A 20,808-nucleotide genomic window follows, 5' to 3' on the forward strand; every position below is an offset into this window, starting at 1 on the left:
CAGCATGCTGGGCAGGTAACCCCCAAAGTCCACCCCAATACTCTTTCGCTTCCGTCACCGAGAACTGTATTGTCTGGGCGCTCTGTTGGGATTCGTTGAGAGATCTGAAAGAGCTCCGCTAGTTCCTCGCGTATGTTGCATTCTGGACACGTCTGGAATGACTTTCGCCATACCGTCGTAACCGACTGCATATGACAGAAAGTTTCTGTTTTAGTGTGTCCAGTATTTCAACTACGGGTGTCTTACAGGGGATGGCATAGTTCCGGTAAACCCTCTGCACTTTATTTCTCACCCGTCGGCTGGCATTGCCAGTGTTGATCTGAATCAGTCTAGCAATATCCTGCCGTAGTGAGTCCCGCCGCCGTTTCAGACGAATTTTCCATGGTGGATCTCTTTTGTCACTCAAACCAATAACACGAAAGCGAATCTTCTGACCGTGCAATCTGACAGCCGCAACTGCACCACAATACATAAGTGATTGTAGTTGCATCAGCGACATATCAGCACACAGTCGAGATGCAATCTCATCATTGATTTGAGATTGAATTCCCGGAGTTGTTGGAGATGCATAGAGCCTGGGAATACCTGGTCCATGCAAAGGATCCATATCCGAGAATTCTATACACACTCTTTGGAAATCGTCCCGAACCTCAGCAGAAACCTCAGCTGGACGGTGGAGAAGAGTGCTTCGGCGAGTACTGAAAGTTTTACCTGCAGTGCGGCGTGGTGTTGTTGATGCCGCCGCCTCTGCCCCCATCGACTCTCGGTCACCAGTTTCCCCGATGACTTCAAGTCGAACACGCTACCTGATGGTTTCAGGGATTGTGTCGCTGCGAGTAATAAAGCGGTACTGGTCTGCGACTCGCTGCACAGTCACGTGCGCGAATTGCGGAAAACGCTCGACGAATCTCTGGTGCAACAAGGGGCGGTAAGATGTTGTACCCGCCCCCGCCGTTATTTCGTAGTAGGAGCGGATGATGAAGAGGTTCATTTCTTCAGTCCATTTCATCCGCTTCCTATGCGAACCTGCTGAAGTGGTCGCCACAGATTGTGGCGAAACAGCTGCAGCAGGCGGAGCTGTGTTCCTGGTCGTCGTGGCGCCTAGACGTCGAACCGCCCCACGACTAGCGGTTTCGACGCCGTGCTGTCCATTACGAGAGCCCGACCCAGTCACCAAGTCAGACGACTATTATCTTCATTTCGGACGTAATCATACCTTGTTACGCCACTAGGCAAGGAACCGTCCTTTTTTTTTAATATTCCATTATTAACTTTTTTCAAGCAAATGTCGGAATTGGATGTATTTTGGGGCCTAGATTTCATATAGATGCATCATTGGGAATTTTTTTTATCGAATAGGTTCTGCTTTTTGATCATCAGCAATGAAAATATTCTCATCGACAGGCACATTGTCACTAACAGTTGCCAGGAGGCGTTTTGCTTGGCTCAGATGGAATCAATAGTGCGGTTAACTCAGATAATATTAAGCTTCATCAGACGGTCATAAATACGTTCAAATTTTTTAATGACGTCACAGAAACCTTCACAATGCCAATGCTGTATTAAGGGGCTTGCAAAATACGCGAGTTTATTACCAGTTTTACCGCATTTGCGTTCTATCCCGGTGCCCTTGATACCACAACTTTAAGTTTCTTGCAGAGCGAAAGTAACGATGATGTAACGATTTCTGAAGGGCTTTTGCTAGTTCCTCGTTTTACCATTTACTATGCGCCCTTACTCGTTTCTCGAGGTGATGATGGCCTGCCCTGCCATATCGACTGAGGCGAACACCGCAGTATTTCTTCAAGGTTAATCAATCGGATGATCATTTTATGTAGCGACATTCAATGCATGTTTTTCGCCGGTTTGTTGTGGGAACTGCGGGAGACCGTATGCTAGACGTTTCATATATAAAAGGTTTTGTGTTTCCCTAGGTGAGGGACAATGAGTGTATGATAGTTTCTTGCGTATATAGTTAACAAGTCGGAATACCGTTAGCTCAACGCTTCGAGTATAAAGGTTTTGTGTTCATCTTATATGAGAAACTTTCTATGCAGATTTTTTAGTCTCTCAAATATGTCCAAACTGTAAAATATACACATGTACATATTGAAGTCGTAAATGTAGCAAATTCGCTGGTGCTATACATCTGTATATCTATTTGATTTGGGCACTATCCGAAACTCCGTTTGCATATACACACCTGCCGCGGCTAATTGAGGTATATATCAGCAATAACTACAAAAGTTAAAAAAAAAAATAAAAAAAATCACATTTTGTTTTTCACACAACACCTTAATAAAAAAAACAAAAACACCATTGTGATCTAACGAAATCCACCCACCCACCACCCAGTATCCACCAAACTAATCTCGTCAAAGGGTAGTATAGGTCCCAGGGCGAAACGCGGATTGGTACCCACGATGGAGCATAAAACTTGGGAAATGCCTGCTGAACCAATACCAATAGCTTTACTATCAAATCCTATCTCCACCTCCACGTGGTGACCGCTGGGAGCTCTTTCTTAACGAAAAGCTGCAGACGGAGAAGGATGAAGGCGAGTCTCTCGCGCGAAAAAACGAGGCAGATTGTACCAACTTGTTACGAAGCCACAACAGGAGCCTCGGGCTGGACGGATTACACAACGACGAACCCGGTGACGACAAACGATTTGCGCATTTTCTCATGGAACGTGCGCTCTCTGTACAGAGATGAAGCTGCTGAGTAGCTGGCCGATACCCTGTCCCAATATAGGGCTGATATAACAACGTTGCAAGAGATGCGATGGAACCACTTTCAACCAAATTGACCACGTGTTGATCGAACGATGCCATCTCTCAGCCTTGATGAATGTCAGGACATATAGGGAGGGCCAACATAAACTCGGATCACTATCTCGTTCGCATGGTGTTCCAAGCTCCAGCCAAAAACGACATCACCCAAAATCCTCACCTGACAATCAGGTGAGGACTGAAGCCATCCGCAACACAGCCTTCCGCGACACCTATAAGGGGGAAATGGATGCCACAATAACCACAGTCAACAGAGGACCTGGACATGAAGCATCAACAAATGATCTTCACAACCACCTAAAAAAACTTGTCGTTGATACGGCCACAAACATACTTGGCCCCAACCGCGAAAGGAGTCGGAACGGCTGGGTTGACGATGAATGTAAACTGGAACTGGAACTGGAAATGGAAGAATTCCGCATATCGAGTAATGTTCCATTCTCAAAGAACGCGGGCACACGCAGAGGCTTATAACGAAATCCGCGCGGAGGAGCGACTTCATAGATGGAAAAACGAAGCCTGGGAGAACGAGCAACCGCACCAGGCGCGCAAGTTTTACCAACAAGTTAGCAGGATGAAGCCTTATACAGCTCGATGCTTATCCTGCCGAGACAAAGAGGGAAATCTGATTTGCGACAAAATGGGCATATTGCATCGATGGGTTGAGTTTTTTGATGAGCTACTGAACAACCAGAACATCGGCGAGTTGGAAGTCCCGCCAACTGAAGACGTCGGACAAATACTGCCACCACCAAGTATCGAAGAAATGCAATTCAACGGATTAAAAATCATAAGTTACCAGGAGCCGATGAAATTACAGCCGAATTGGTTAAATATGGAGGCGACCAGTTACACCAAGTGGTTCATCAACTTGTACTCAAGGTATGGGACAGGGAATCAATGCCTGAAGATTAGCAACGAGGCATTTTTTGTCTCATACATAAAAGGGGAGATACCACACAGTATAGCAATTATAGAGGTATCACGTTGCTGAGTACCATCTATAAGATATTCTCCACTATCTTGCTAGGCCGGATAGCCCCATACGCCCACAACATCATTGGTCCATACGAAAGGGGCTTCACTCCAGGCAAATCAGCAACAGATTAGATTTTCTCTCTGCGGCAAGCGATGGAAAAACTGTTGGAATATGGACAACAGTTGCACCATCTGTTCATCGACTTTAAAGCCGCCTATGATAGCATAGCCAGGGTAAAACTGTACACGGCCATGAGAGAATTCGGTATCCCGACGAAATTAATAAAACCGACTAGGCTGACCCTGACCAATGTGCGAGGAAAGACAAAAGCAGCAAGATCACTCTCAAGACCAAGGGGATGCGTTATCAGGCGTCCTCTTTAACCTGGCCCTCGAGAAAGTGATCCGTGATGCTGAGGTGAATGCAAGAGGTACGATCCTCTTCAAGTCCACCCAACTACTGGCCTATGCTGACGATATCGACATCATGGGAAGAACCACCCGAGACGTACAAACTGCCTTCATCCAGATCGAGCAGGCGGCGCGAGATCTTGGGCTGCACATCAATGAAGGCAAGACAAAATATATGGTGGCAACGTCAGCACCGAAGACGAATCAACCAACAACATCAAACCGCACTGGTCAAACACAAACACGAACAAGAATAAGGATAGGAGAATACAACTTTGAGACCGTTGACAATTTCTCCTATCTAGGGTCGAAAATCACAACCGATAACAACTACGATGATGAAATCCGCGCACGGTTGTTGTCAGCCAACAGAGCCTATTTCAGCTTACAAAAACTGTTCCGCTCGAAACGGCTCACCATAGGGTCAAAGCTCTTACTGTACAAGACTATGATCTTGCCAGTCCTCATGTATTCCTCGGAAACTTGGGTTCTTAGCAAGAAAAATTGTGAACTCTTGGCCGCGTTCGAGAGAAGAAAGGTAGTTATCAAGCTGCACCCCATTTAGTGGAAACTGCAACCACATAAATCAAGAACTTTGAAACTACTTATACCTCAGGAACATCGCCCCAGTTCAACGCCACAGTCAATCGAGAAATGGCGAACTTGTCAAAAAGTTAAATGATCTTCTCATGCAGGACGGTCGAAGCATCTGCGGAACCTGGAATTAAGTCGCGTTTCACATCTGTTGTTCTTTATGATTGACGCATCAACGAACGCGTCAAATTCGAAAACGACTACAGTGCTGCTCCTCCTTCAATGATTTCGGCTTGCCGTCTAACGAACGCAATGAACGGCGCTTCGTGGTAATGAAAACGAATTTGCCTTGGTTTAATGGCACAACATCAACTCAATCGGGACAAGCCTAAATCCAATCGGATTGTTTCAACAGGGGTTATTCTTATAATGGGTTCTTAGTCCTGGATTAGTGGCAACAAAACACTGGCTAAGACGATACTCCCAGTGACAATAAAAAACCAACCTTCATTGTGCTCCCAATGTACATATCTTACTACTAAGCGTCTGTTAAGCTTAGCCGAATATACATATGTATGTATGGAGTTATTCAAGGTGTGTGTCGATAGAATTTTTCGTGTTTAGCAAAAACCCCAAAAAAGTGCTAGTGACTAGAATTGTACAGGCTCGTCTGCGTTTTGGACACTATTATTTTGGCTTTCGTGTTTAAGTTGTTTCAAATTAAGTGAATTCAGGAAGAAATGAAGTCTTGTTTTTGAAAAGATGACAAATATTAATTACTCTTATATAGCAAATGACACAACGATAAATATGGCAAATACATAATGGAGTAATAAACAATAATAATCAGATATAACGTAGATGTACATTCATATTATGAACTCGGGACTTACCATTTTGCTCCAGTCTTCAATAGGATTTGCAAACGCAGCTAATAGGGTGGAGCGCATTTTTTCTTTAGCGTTTACATGACTTATAAGAAACCGTATCAATGTTATTGGACAATTCAGTTTGCTGGCAGCACTGTAATTAGAGCAAAGTTCCAATATGTTGTTTTGCCGTGGTTATCTGAAAGTTACTTGTATTTGATTTTGCGAAGCTCTTCCAAACCAGACCCTTCAGTTATCAATTCCTCATAAGTAGCATCAATTAGCATGACTAGACCATCGACTGAGTCTTGTTCATTTTTCGATTGCAGACATCGCTGGAAAAATTTCAGCTGATCCCACAATGCGTCTATACATTTCTGGAAAATTAATGGAAGTAAATATATATTAATCAAATGAAGACGAGAAACGAAGAGTGATATACGAGTTTGCATAGATATAACATTTTACATTTGGTTTTGTGTGAAACAAAGCGTTATTACAATCTATACAATGCCTCTTTATATCGTCGCCAAATTTTGTGAGAACGTGTGGCAAGTGGTGCCATTTTCTATTGAGTTTACGAAGGTTCCCCGCACATGCGACTTCTTTCCAAAACGAAATTTCCCGGGCATCTGGGAACTATGAATCCTACGCATATAGTGTGTGACGGCTCTACACACACGCAAACGGATATGTAAAATTTTTTTTCATCGAATATAGCCATGTGGGGAATCAAATGAACGGTTTCGATCCGTACTTTCCGAGACTGCTATTAGTTTTAACCTAAATTGTAAAATGCGCGGGTGAGTAGTCAAAATGTGCACATTTAAATTTAAATAGGACTCATTTCCAGACACTGTACAACCTAAAAGGTTTGAAAAACATCAAGGCGGTGAGGTTGTATGAAAGCTACGCCTGAAAATATGTCCCATTGCGATATCTGCTCAAATAAACTTACTAATAGTATATTACTACTTTTTAGAAATTTACTGAAAAACCCCCCTTAAATTCATCCTAGCACTTCTGAATTTTGTACCAGCATAGGGGACAATATTTGGTATATATGTGCTAAATTTCATGGAAATCAAGCAATTAACGCCAAAGTTATAGCAGTTCAAACTTAGCAATTTCGCGCGAGTTTACTGCTTCCAAAACCATCCAAATGCTGACGTCATAATTACCCGGAATAATTGACATTCGCATGGAATACTAAAGTCGCATTTATAAGGAATCTATTTATCTGCAGCCCTTTTTAAGGTTTTGTGTAAAACACTTATGTGAAATCTAATCTTCGAGAGATGTCCCATTCCGGTATCTGCTCAAATAAATTTACTAATAATATATTATCAACTTTTAGAAATTGACTAAAAAACTCCCCTTAAGCTCATCCTAGGTGTACCAAATTTTGCACCGGCATAGAGAACAGTCTCGTGCATACACATGCCAAGCTCCATGAAAATCGAACTATTAGTGTCAAAGTTATAGAAGTTCAAACTTATCAATTTCGTGCTAATTAATAGCATCCTAAGCCATACAAATAAGATGCTGACGTCATAGTTAACGAGAATAGTTAACATTCGAGTGAAATATTAAAATTCCATTCAAGAAGAATCTAATTCTCCCTAGCCCTAGGTTTTGTGTGAAACATCTTCATCTTTGTGTGAAACAAAACCTTATTAGAATCGATTCGATGTCAGAAACGGCTGGACCGATTGTGACGAAAATTAGTAAGTGTGTGTGATCTGTTGTTCCCTTTACATGCAGCATGTGGCGCCATTTTGTGTTAAGTTTAAGGGGGGGCTCCCCATACATGTGAATGGAGGGTGCAAAATTTTTTTTCATAAAATGTAGGCATGTAGGTAATCAAATTAAAGAGCTCAATTAGTACTTTTCGAAACTCCATATTTCCATATTTGATATTAGGTGAAACATAGGGGAGTGAGGGTTCAAAATGTGACCCCCAAAAAGTGAAACAGGTCTCGTTCTCAGAACCTATCCAACCAAAAATTCTGAAAAAAATCACAGTGGTGCATCTCTACGAAATCTAGGCCTCAAAATATATCCGGTTCCGATATCTGCACAAATAAAGTTAATAATAATATATTTCCACATTTTAGAAATTAACCCGGCAACCCCCCTTGTTTTCATCCCAGAATTACAAAATTTGGCATGGGTATAACGAAGACCATCATGCACAAGTTGGTCAAGTTTGAAGAAAATAAAAATATTATTAACAAAGTTGTAGGGTGTGAAACTTTGCCATTTTTTGTGAATTTCGTGCACTCTACAACCTGTATGACGTCATCATTACATATAAATTCATCCTATGAATGGGGTCGCAAAGAATTATTTTGTTTTAGTTTTTTAGTCACAATTACTTGAAACAGAGATGTACGTATTAGGAATATACTATATGCGTGCTGATGAAGTTTGCGGGTAGTATCTAATTCAGATATTTGTACATTAAACCAGCGGTATTTAATATACGTACTATATATGTACATATGAATGCTTTTGTGCACAAAGTAAATCGGAAATATGGGTACGATCAATTTATATACGTGCATATATGTGTACAGTATTCGGAAATAGGCAGTTTGTTTGTTTAGGGTGAGCGTAATATCTATGGCTGTAATATGTACGTATGTCTCGTAGTTTGGAAAAATATGAAGGATTATGTTGGATTTGTAGCTATATACGGATAGAAAAAGGTGCGTTGAAATTTTTTACATAAGATGAACACAAAACCTTTATACCCGAAGCGCGAGCTTCCGGTATTCCGACTTGCTTATATTTGATGTTGGTTAAATTGTTGGCATTTGCTAATAATATTAAACTCAGGGTGTGAGGCGTATGAGGTTGACCATTATCAACACAGGGCTTTCCATCAAATGATTTATTTAAATCGCTTTCTAGAAAATAGAGGGCAATGGAATTTTTAGCTATATTACACGGAGCTGTCGTGCACTCGTCGCTCCTCACATCTTTTTCTTTTTGTTCAGCCATCAGTTCACAAGCGGTGTCGGCCTGTGGTGATCGGTTTTGTCATTTTATGTTATCAAATACCTGATCAGGATGTAATCTTGAGACCTTTAAATCCCCATCCAGTATATCAAGCCACCATTATTTTGGCCGGCTTTTTGGTTGCTTACCATTGCTTTCGATGTTCTGACCAATACTGGTTGTTGAATTCTCGTTAGTGTGAATTACGTGACCACACCATCGAAAACGCCTCTCTTGCAGTTTTTCCACGATCGGTGCAAGCCCGTTCGATCGCGGATATTCTCATTTCAGACGTAGTCAAAACGTGTCACGCCACCAGTGCAATGCTACATCTTCGTCCCCATTACCGCAAGACGCCGTTCATTGACCTTTGTAGTCGGCCAATACTCAGAACTATAGAGAGCGGCAGACGGACGACATTGCAGTAAATTTTAGATTTGGGACGTGCACTGATACGTCGATCACAAAGAACACCAGCTGGGGAATGCCACTTCATCCAGGTTGCGTTAATGTGTGAAATAATTTCATTACGCAGTTCTCCATTGGCAGATAGCATTGACTCGAGATATTTAAACCGCTGAGTTCTGGCAATGGCAGTAACCTCCCCCTCGAGATATTTAAATCGCTGAGTTTTGGCAATGTCGGTAACCTGCCCTTCGAGATATTTAAATCGCTCAGTTTTGGCAATGGCAGTAACCTGCCCAGAAGTGAACGATTTCAATATTTCGGGTCAACGCTATAAGCCAATGGAGAACTACGTTATGCTCCTCACATAGGGAAACACGAAACCTTTTATACCTGAAGCGTCAAGCTTCCGGTTTCCCGACTTGTTTGTATCTGTTGTTGGTTAAATTCTCCGCATTTGCTAAAAATATTAAACTCAGAGTGTGAGCTTGACTATTATCAACACAGGGCTTTCCACCAAATGATTTATTTAAATCGTTTTCTAAAAAATAGATGGCAATGGAATTTTTAGCTATGTGACACGGAGCTGTCATGTAGTCATCACGACTCACATCTTCTTCTTTTCTTCAGCTTCGTCCCGTTCACAAGCCCGGTCGGTTCGTCGTGATTGGTTTCGTCATTTTATTTAATCAAATGCCTGATCTGGATGTAATTGCGAGGCTTTTAAATCCCCATTCAGTGTATCAAGCCACCGATGTTTCCGCCGGCCTTTTTGTCGCAAACCGTTGACTTCGATGTTCATACCAATATTGGTAAGTGAATTCTCGTTGGCGCGAATCACGTGACCAGACCATCGATCCCATAACGATTGCGGATATCCTCATTTCGGATGTGATCAAAGCGTGTCACGCCACTAGTCCAATGCAACATCTTCGTCTCCATTACCGCAAGACACCGTTCATTGTCTTTTATAGCCGCCAACAATCAGAATTATATAGAGCCGCAGACGGACAACATTGCTGTAAATTTTAGATTTGAGACGTTCGCTGATACATCACTCTCAAAGAACGCCATTCAATGGCAATGTCATTTCATCCAGGTTGCGTTAATGCGTGAATCAATTTCAAAACGTAGTTCTCGATTGACTGATAGCGTTAACCTGAAATATTTAAATCGCTCAATTCTGTCAATGGCAATAACCTACCCAGAACTGAGCGAGAGTAGGTTACTGGCATTGACAGAACTGAGCGATTCAAATATCTCGATCAATGCTATCAGCCAATGGAGAACTGCGTTATGCTCCACACATTGGGGGGGTTTCTTTGAGCGCCTTGATCCCTCAAGTGTCATTAGTACAAAATTAACGTGTCTATACCGGTGCGTGGGTTCGCACCGGATTTAAAAATAGACTACAAACAAGAAAATTCGCGACCCCGCTAACGATAAAAATCAGAATGCGAGCTAAAACTGGAAAATAAAAAAAAAAAGCTCGACCGCGCGTGGAGCCGTAAGTCTCCGGACCCGAGTGCCGCGATCGAGAGGAAGATCCACGACGGATAACAGTCTCGATCGCTGTTTATTCTGCTTCAGACAGTTATTGAGGCGCGGTCCCCTCTCATCCTTGACATCCTCAGTCCATTATTTAGAGGATGTCCCTATTAAGGTTATTATCTCATATTCATGCAATCAAAAAACAAAAATATATAGAAATGTATAATGAAATCAGAACACCGGAAATATATAAAAGAAAAAATGAAACAAGTCGGAAAACCAGAAACTGACCGCTTTAGGTATGAAAGGGTTTGTTTGCTACTTCTGTGAGTATATTTGAGTGTAGAACTATCCCATTTGTACGTAGCCCACTATGTATATGCATTTAGCATGTCTGACTACCCACTTTAGTGTGATAGTGATATTTAGTTGGAGTAAATTTACACGGTAAAGTCAATTTCGACCTACGTTAAAGAAATCATCACTTTACACCCCTCCCACTTCTCCCCCGCCTTTCTAACAAATGTCAAAACTAAGACCGGCTTGGAAAATACTAATCGAGACCTTTCATTTGATACCCCACATGAGTATATTCGGTGAAAAAAAATGTTACACCCCCCTTTTACATGTATGGGGACCCTCCTAAATCTCAACATAGAAGAATATTACTCACTGTCTGGTCGTTCGCAGTTCCCACCTTCTGACCAAATTTCGTGTCAATCGGTATAGCCGTTTCTGAGAAAAGTGCGTGTGGCAGGCGGACAGACAGACAGACAGACCTGTGCGGAGTTGTCAGATCTCTCATCCGTTCGTGCGGATAAGGAAATGCTCGGCGGATGCGTTGGAATATGCACATGTACGCATCTGGAGGTGTGCGTGTATGGGCATGCTTATGCACAGGCCGGGTAGGTGATAAATAAACGCCCACCCGTGGGTAAAAATTGGCTATGCGAAGGTACCCAGAAATGAAACCACACATGGAGGAACAGAAGGAGAATAAAGTTACGGTGCAGGGCTTCGGAAACCCAGTACCAGCGGCTTTTGGGAGTGGGCAAGCAGGCTCCCGGCCCTCGAAATTCCTCCACTGCAGTGCCTCGGTGGTGGATTATTTGGCCGTCGTTGCATGGAATGCGACAAATAGCCTGGAGAAAGAGGCATTTAAAAGGAATATAAAACTCCCGAGAACGCCTGTTCAATATACACGAAAACATGCCCCACAAACTGGTCATTCATTAGCCCATAGTGGGGTGACTACACCTGGTCGGAACATGCCGCAGCACTTAGTGTTTGATCCATTTAGGAGAAGCTCGACGATCTTGCGATCTCCTCCGAAATCAACGTTGATGAAGGAAGGAAATCAGGAAAGTTCCCGGTAGGCCAATAAATGCGTAAGTGCCCAGTGGGAAAACCAAGCAGAGGAGTTGTGTCAGAATCCGGACGAATCATCGTTTGCCCTACTCGGAAGTAAAATAGAAGTGTTGTCTGAATTTATAAAGGGCAAATACATTTGTGTGCTATACAATGGTGCCAAGGATGAAAAAGTGCCTGGAAGAAATCAAGCGCCATCCAGGCGATACAAGTGACACCCCCTCAAAATCCAAAGAGCGGTTGAAAAGAGAAGTAGAGTGGCGAAAAGGCAAAAAAGCCTCACCGGCAAAAGGTAGGGCAAACAAAGTTACCGAAATCGTGGAAACTGCGGCGCCGGCTTCAATCGACTCAAGGAAGCTAAAGCCCCATAAGCGAACCAAGGAAGCATGGACCAAGGTTGGCCGAAAGAAAAATATGATACAGAAAAGAAGATTACATCCCGAATTAATTATCATCTCCAAAAAAGGTGAAATGACTTACGCCGATATCCTCAGGAAGGTCAAATCCGATACTGAGCTAATGGACTATGGAGAAAACGTCAGCCGAATCAGACGCTCTCAAAAAGGAAATTTGATGCTGGAGCTGAAGAAGTCTCCGGGCAAAACGGTTGAAAACTTCTTCGGCGAGGTGGAGAAGAAGCACAAGCACGGGCCAGAAAGCAGGAGATTGTTATACAATGTAAGGACATTCATGAAGTCACGACCAAGGAGGATATCCGCGACGTCTTAGAAAAGCAGTTCGGACCACTTGGCTTGCAAGATTCCCCAATCAGGAGGCTGAGGAAGGTATACGGAGGCACGCAAAGGGTAATCATAAGCTTACCAGCTGAAGCAGCGTTCAAACTGCTGGCGGCTGGTAAAGTAAAAATAGGTTGGGTTGTTTGCCAGCTCAGGGAGCAAGTGTCCCTCAAGAGCTGCTTAAAATGCTTGGAATTTGATCACATAGCGGCGAAATGCACCGGTGACCGTGACAGGCCAAAAAGTTGCAGAAAATGTATGTTGGGGAGAAGCTCATATGTTCAGGGAGTGCAAGGCTGAGCCTGAATGTATGCTTCGCAAGGAGAAAAAGGGCGCCGACTCTCGGCACGTTGCTGGCAGCAGCAGATGCCCAGTGTTTAGGAGCGCCTTCAATGCAGTAAAGAAAGGAGGTTGATACAAATCAAGCTCAACCACTGCGAGGAAGCGCAAGACCTTCTCTTACAGCCCATCTATCAAAAAGGAATCGAAGCTGCCATAATCAGCGAGCCTTATCGAAATAATAAAAGCGGTGCCTGGACTGCAGATGTAACTGGTAAGGCGGCAATATGAGCGTGTGGAAATCAAGCCATTCAAGAAGTGATGGAGTTTCCAGAAGTTGGATTCGTCAGGGTAAAAATAGCTAGTATCTACATATTTAGTTGCTATGCTCCACCAAGCGCGACGATAGCAGAATTCGAAGGAATTCTAGGTATGCTAGTCTCGGATGTAAGAAGTTGAAACCCCAAGATCATAGCGGGTGATTTCAACGGATTGGGGCAGTCGCATTACGAACACCACGGACCATACCCTGCTCGAGGATTCCACGGAGCTAGACTTGCTGCTTGCCAATACGGGAAATGTTTCCACTTTTCGTGGAACAGGGTCGGGCACATTTGTGACATATGTGAGTATCACATTGGCGAGGAGAATGACATGGTTTGCCAGTGAGCATTATACTCACAGCGACCACCAGGCGATTTTCCTCTAGATCGAATATGGGCCATGCGTCAATGCGCGTTCCCGTGAAGCTGGAGACCGGGCCTGGTCCGTGAAAAGGTTTGAGGAGGATGCATTCAAAGAGATGCTATTGGGAGGCCAAAATCCCGGTGGTACGCCTACAGAAAAGGTAGAGCACATGATGGGACGCATAACGAGAGCATGCGACGCTGCTATGCCGAGGCGATGAATCCTCGCAGAAAGGCGCTCAAACTATTGGAAGAGTCGCGGTGTGACGGGATGCATGTTTTCGAGCTAGAAGGATCTGCTAACGATCTAGAGGAAAACCGGACTTCGACGAGAAACGGCAACTATATGTGAACCTTCGAGGTAGGCCTAAGAAGGCTATACGGACCAGCAAGCGAGAATGCTTCAAGGAGCTTTGCGCGGGGGCAGACCAAAGCCCCTTGGGAACAGCGTACAGGATAGTTATGAAGAAGATGGGAGGGCGAACACCACAACCGACCTGCCCGCATCTTCTGCTCGATATCGTGATAGCGTTCTTCGTCCCGGATACAGGGGGGCGCAAAGAACATAAGCAGGCATTGGACGTCTACACCATACCTGCGGTAACCGAGGAGGAACTTTCGCAAATTTGCGGAGAATTGGTGATAACAAAGCACCCGAACTAGATGCTGTTCTCAATAGAGCACTTAAACTCGTTGTTAAGATCAGACCCGAATGGTTTATCAGCGTTTTAGAAACATGCATGGTAGAAGGAGTTTTCCCCGACCGGTGGAATAGGCAAAAACTAGTTTTGCTCCCGAAGCCGAAGCGAACAAACCCAGGACACCCATCATTATACCGACCGATCTGCCTTATCGACACGGCAGCAAAAATGTTCGATAGGTTCATCTACAACAGACTGCTCCCTATCATTGAATATAAGGATGGACTATCGGAGCGACGTTCAATTCCACAAGTTGGGAGTGGATAAAAAGTTCACTGGCTAAAACGGGTGTCCCTAGTTATTTGACTGAACTCCTCAACAGTTACCTTTTGGAGAGGACAATTTGATTTGACACGGATGAGGGATCCTATCAGTACACCGTTACCGCAGAAGTACCACAGGGCTCAGTGTTGGGTCCTCTCCTGTGGAACGCCATGTACAATGGGGTCCTTGTCCTTCCCGTGCCAAAGGAGGCCATGATAATCGGTTTCGAAGATGATCTAGCTGTGGTTGTCGTAGTGAAACAACCTGAAAACGTTGAAATGTACGCTAACGAAACCATTAGCGCCATGAAAGCGTGGCTGAGATGGTTCAGCTTGACCTTGCGGAACAAAAGACGGAGGCGGTCTTGATTACCAATCGTAGGAAGAGCAATACGGTTAATATTCGTGTTGGGTGTCACGTCATCACTTCGAAACCGGTTATCAAATACGTAAGGGTGATCATTGACGCTAAAATCAATTTCAAGGGGCGCCTGGACTATGCCTGTGAGAAAGCGGCAAATACCAGCGTATCATTAGCGCGATGATGCCTAACATTGGACGCTCAAGATACAGTCGCAGATTACTTGTGGCCGGAGTGGTTCGTTCCACACTATTATACTCGGCACCAGTTTGGGAGAATGCACTAGCGTGTGAGCGTAATCGGTGGAGGATAAATATGACTTACCGCTTAGTGACGCTAAGGGTGTGCAGCGCCTTCAGAATAGTATCAGGCCAGGCAGCATGTGTTATTGCAGGAATGATCCCAATAGACATTCTGGCTGCCTGTACGAGGCAAGGAAAATGAATCCTCCTGAAAAGGATGCAGAATACCGAAAGGCGGTAAGGCGAGAGTCGCTGGGGTAGTGGCAGCAACGGTGGGACGACTCGCAGAGAATATTGAGGAGTGGATTCAGCGAGGACACGGCGAGATTAACCACCATTTGACGCAATTCCTATAAGGACATGGTGGTTACAGGAAGTACCTGCACCACTTCAGGCTGGATGAATCTCCCTTTTGTCTTGAATGTCGTTGCACAACTGAGGACCCGGAGCATGTTATGTTCCACTGTCCACGATTTTTCTCAGAACGGAGGAGTCTGGAAGATTCCTTGAAAACCAACCTGAACCCGTAGAACATCGTCGGGGAAATGTTGAAGTCGGAGGGAAACTGGTGTGCGGTGAACTCCGCAATCAAGAGAATACAGGAGGAACTTGGAAGAGCGGAGCGTGCAAAGAGGACGCGAGTAACGGAAAGCTTGGTCGCTTAAAGCGCAGTCCACCCCGCGAAGTAATGCTTTGCGGCGGTTCCGCGGGGAACGAAGAAGTGGAAAGGGGGGGGGCTGGTTTTAGTGGGTGAGAATCCCACACGCTGCTGCAACCTAGCGCGGCAGTGTCTCTGTAAGATTTCCACCTCCATCGATAAACAAGTCGGAATACCGGAAGCTCGCGCTTCGGGTATAAAGGTTTTGTGTTCATCTTATGTGAGAAACTTCAAGGCACATTTTTCTGTCCGTATATAGCTACAAATCCAACATAATCCTTCATATTTTTCCAAACTACGAGACATACGTACATATTAGAGCCATAGATATCACGCTCACCCTAAACAAACAAACTGCCTATTACCGAATACTGTACACATATATGCACGTATATAAATTGATCGTACCCATATTTCCGATTTACTTCTTATATCTATTTGAATTAGGCACTACCCGCAAAGTTCATTAGCACGCATCTATTATATACCTACATACACACATGTCTGGCTGACAAATAACTAAAAAACTAAAACAAAATAATTCTCTGCGACCCAATTCATAAGAACTCATTTCGTTGTGGTATTGAAGAATTGATATGTGATGATGACGTCATGCAGGTTGTAGAGTGCACGAAATTCACAACAAACTGTAAAGTTTCACCCCCTACAACTTTGTTAATAATAGTTGGATTTTCTTCAAACTTGACCGAGTTCTGCACCATGTTCTTCATTATACGCATGCCAAATTTTGTACTTCTGGGATGAACATAAGGGGGGGTGCCGGGTAAATTTCTAAAATGTGGAAACATACTATTATTAACTTTATTTGTGCAGATATCGGAACCGGATATATTTTGAGGCCTAGATTTCGTAGAGATGCACCACTGTGATTTTTTTCAGATTTTTCGGTTGGATAGGTTCTGAGAACGAGACCTGTTACACTTTTTGTGGGTCATATTTTGTACCCTCACTCCCCTATGTTTCATGTAATATCAAATATTGAACCAGATTCGAAAAGTACTAATTGAGACCTTTCATTTGATACCCTACACGGCTACATTCTGCGAAAAAAAAATTTGCACCCTCCATTCACATGTATGGGGAGCCCCCCTTAGACTTAACACAAGATGGCGCCACTTACTGCATGTAAAGGGATCACCAGATTACATACTCTTACCAATTTTCGTGACAATCGGTCCAGTCGTTTCCGAATAAATCGGGTGTGACAGACAGACAGACAGACAGACAGACAGGCAGACAGACAGACGGACAGACAGACACCGTCTCGATTCTAATAAGGTTTTGTTTCACACAAAACCTTAAAAAAAGACAGACATTGAACCGATTTCAATAAGGTTTTGTTTTGGAAACAAAACCTTAAAAAATATATAACAAATCGGAATGGCGGAACCTGGCGCTTCGGGTAAAAAGGTTTTGTGGGCATCTTATGTAAGAAACCTATATAGCTACAAATGCAACATATTCCTTCAAATTTTTTCTAACTACAAAACGTACGTACATATTAAAGCCATAGATATTACCTCACCCTAAACAAACAAACTGCCTATTTCCGAATACTGTACATATATATGCACGTATATAAATTGATCGTACCCATATTTCCGATTTACTTCATGTGTCAAAGCATTCATATGTACATATATAGCATATATATTAAATACTGCTGGTTTAATGTGCAAATAAATTTATCTGAATTAGACACTACCCGCAAACTTCATTAGAACGCATATATTATATACCTACATACACACATGTCTGTTTAGAGTAATTGATGATGAGTAAAAACTAAAACAAAATAATTCTTTCCGACCCCATTCATAAGAACTCATTTCGTTGTGGTATTGACGAATTAATATGTGATGATGACGTCATGCAGGTTGTAGAATTCAAGAAATTCATTAAAAATGGCAAAGTTCCCCCCCTATAACTTTGTTAATAATGATTAGACTTTCTTCAAACTTGACTAAGTTGTGCATTATATTATCCCTTATCCCCATACCGAGTTTTGTACTTCTGGGATGAACATAAGGGGAGTTGTTCGGTAAATTTCTAAAATGTCGGAATATGCTATTATTAACTTTATTTGTGCAGATTTCGGAACCGGATATATTTTGAGGAATAGACTTCGTAGAGAAGCAACACTGTGATTTTTTTCAGATTTTTCGGTTGGGTAGATTCTGAGAACGAGACCTGTTACACTTTTTCGGGGTCAAATTTTGAGCTCTTACTCCCCAACGTTTCACCCGATATAAAATATGGAACCAGTTTCGAAAGTACCCCCCCCTTTCATTTGATACCCCATATGATCACATTTTATGAAAAAAAATGTTGCACCTTTAAACTTAACACAAAATGGCGCCACTTGCTGTATGTAAAGGGAACAACAGATTACATACTCCGACAAAGTTTCGTGACAATCGATCCAGCTGTTTCCGAATAAATCGGCTGTGACGGAAAGACGGACAGACATCAACAGTCGACTGAGCCAGGCGAACTTTAAAACGCTCCGCGTCTATTTGGTGTTTAATAATAAATTTTGGAAGCAATGAGCAAAACAAACAACAAAAACAGTGAAAATTGGTTTATAAGATGAAAGTGGCAAATAAAAGTGTATAATTATCTGAATACTTTGCAAGAAATTCTTCATTGACTCTTCAGTAATTATTTTTCCTTTGTTCATTTCATTTCCTTTGCTTGCCCTCTGTATTGAGCGAGATATTAACTTGCCGTTCACTGAATGTGTTACCGGCTACAAACTAGACTAGTGAATAACAAGTCGGGAAACCAGAAGCTAGACGCTTCAGGTATGAAAGGTTTTGTGTATTTCTTTTATAAAGAGATTTGAGTGTCCATTTGTCCCATTAGCATGTAGCGCGTAAAATATGCACATATTATGGGAAAATTTCCACTTTCAAGTGATATTGACATTCACAGTCTTGAATTTGCAGAGAAGCGAGAGTTTTGACCTAGTATATTGTTAGTAATAGTGTGATTTTCACTAAATTTTGTAGCATCATGCTCTATGCTACAGCCTATATTGCTGCAAAATTTTGTGATTCTAGGATGAACTTAAGGGGGGTTTTCCTGTCAATTACTAAAAATTATAGTAATGTACTATTATTTACTTTATTTGAACAGGTATCGGCATGGAGGGTACTTCGGAGCCTAGGCACTATATAATGTCAGCTCCCTGATTTTTTTCTGATTTTTCGGTTAAGTAGTTTCTGAGAATGGGTTCGTTAAAAAAATGATCACTTTCAACCCCCGGCACTCCCCACCTTCTCAACAAATGTCAAAACTAAGACCGGCTTCGAAAAGTACTAACTGAGACCTTTAATTTGATACCCCACATGACTATATTTGATGAAAAAAAAATTTGCACCCCTCTTTTGCATGTATAAGGATTTCCCTTAGATTCGACGTAAAAGGATGTAACTCACTATATGTGCGAGCGTTCACAGTTCCCACCTTTCTACCAAATTTGTTGCCAATCGCTATAACCGTCTCAGAGAAAAATGCGTGTGACGGACAGACAAACAGGCAGACAGACAGACTAGTGATTTCAATGCTTGGGCCCTAGAGTGGGGCAGCAGAGAATCAAATGCTAGGGGACGCAGTTTAAAAGAAGCTTTCGCGCAGATGGACATAGTTTTGGCTAACGAAGGTGCTGTAAACACCTTCCAGAAAGGGGGATCAGGCTTAGTTGTAAACCTGACCTTTGTCAGCCCTCCGCTGGCGCGTGGTATGTCCTGGTGCGTCAGCAAACGCTACACCCACAGCGATCATCAGGCAGTTTTCTTTGAGACATGTGTCGAGCCTCAGGCCAAAGAGCTATCATGCCTGAAACCGAAAAATGCAAAATCTTTGAATGAGCAGACCTTCATAGAAGTGTGGTTAGATCAACCTGATAATGCAGGCGTCTCTACGGAAAGAGCCGTCCATCTGGCTCAATGCATCGCAAAAGCACGTGACGCGTCCATGCCTAGGAGGTGCTCATTCCCCCGTAGAAGACCAAACTACTGGTGGAATGATGAACTGACCGGTCTTCGATCAGCCTGCCATAAAGCCAGAAGAGCGGCTCAGAGGGCAGTAGGTAGAGTCGATCAGGGGCAGAAAGAGTGCGCCTATAAGGCAGCCCGCAAAATCCTCAAGCTCGTTATTCAGCTTAGCAAGAGGAAATGCTTTAAGGAGCTCTGCTCAGAAGCGGACATAAACCCGTGGGGGAGAGCTTATGGAATAGTGATAGGACGATTCAGAGGCCGTTCATCTCCGCGGATCACGTGCTCCACCCTCTTACTAAAAATCATGTAGGGGTTATTCTCCCAGCAAGAGGAGAGCACCGACACATTCCAATCACCTCTGAATGTGACGGCAATCCCTCCAGTCACCAGAGACGAGCTGCTGGAGATCTACGGCAGAATAGGAGACAATAAAGCGCCAGGCCTGGACGGAGTACCGAATAAGACCTTTAAGCTTGCCGTGAAATCCAGACCGGACATGTTCGCTGAGTTGTTCGAAGCGTGCATGTCCGAAGGAATATTTCCTGCGACATGGAAGCGACAGAAGTTGGTACTTCTGCCTAAGTCTGGTAAACCTCCAGGTGAGCCATCGTCATACCGACCCATATGTCTTTTGGACACGGTGGGGAAAATTTTAAACCGGGTAATTTATAATAGATTACTCCCGGTTGTTGAGAGCCAAGGCGGCCTTTCAGATCGGCAGTATGGGTTCCGTAAAGCCAGATCAACCATTGATGCCATCAAATTGGTTACTGGCTTGGCCGAAGATGCAATTTACGGAAAGGGTAGTACCAGCAAATATTACATGGTAGTAACCCTGGATGTGAAAAATGCATTCAATTCGGCCAATTGGAATCTAATAGGGAAATCTTTAGCGAAGGTTGGTATTCCTGCCTATTTCGTTGTTATCGTCGATAGTTATTTAACTGAAAGGAGGCTCTGGTATGACACCGATGACGGATCGCAGGAGTACGTTGTTTCCGCGGGTGT

At 43.3% G+C, this 20,808-nt stretch overlaps 1 protein-coding gene across 1 annotated transcript in view; it reads right to left on the bottom strand.

The window, feature by feature from the left end:
* The window catches only part of LOC119661202, a 264,775-nt gene that overhangs the window by 105,533 nt on the left and 138,434 nt on the right, over positions 1-20,808 (bottom strand). The window contains exons 2-3 of the mRNA XM_038070423.1: positions 5,795-5,961; positions 5,609-5,738 (exon numbers count right to left, since the gene is read on the bottom strand). Coding sequence (XP_037926351.1) covers positions 5,609-5,738; positions 5,795-5,961 — 297 coding nt within the window. The remainder of the gene's footprint in view (positions 1-5,608; positions 5,739-5,794; positions 5,962-20,808) is intronic.

Source organism: Hermetia illucens, chromosome 1 (genome assembly GCF_905115235.1).
Source record: "Hermetia illucens chromosome 1, iHerIll2.2.curated.20191125, whole genome shotgun sequence".
Classification (NCBI taxonomy): domain Eukaryota; kingdom Metazoa; phylum Arthropoda; class Insecta; order Diptera; family Stratiomyidae; genus Hermetia; species Hermetia illucens.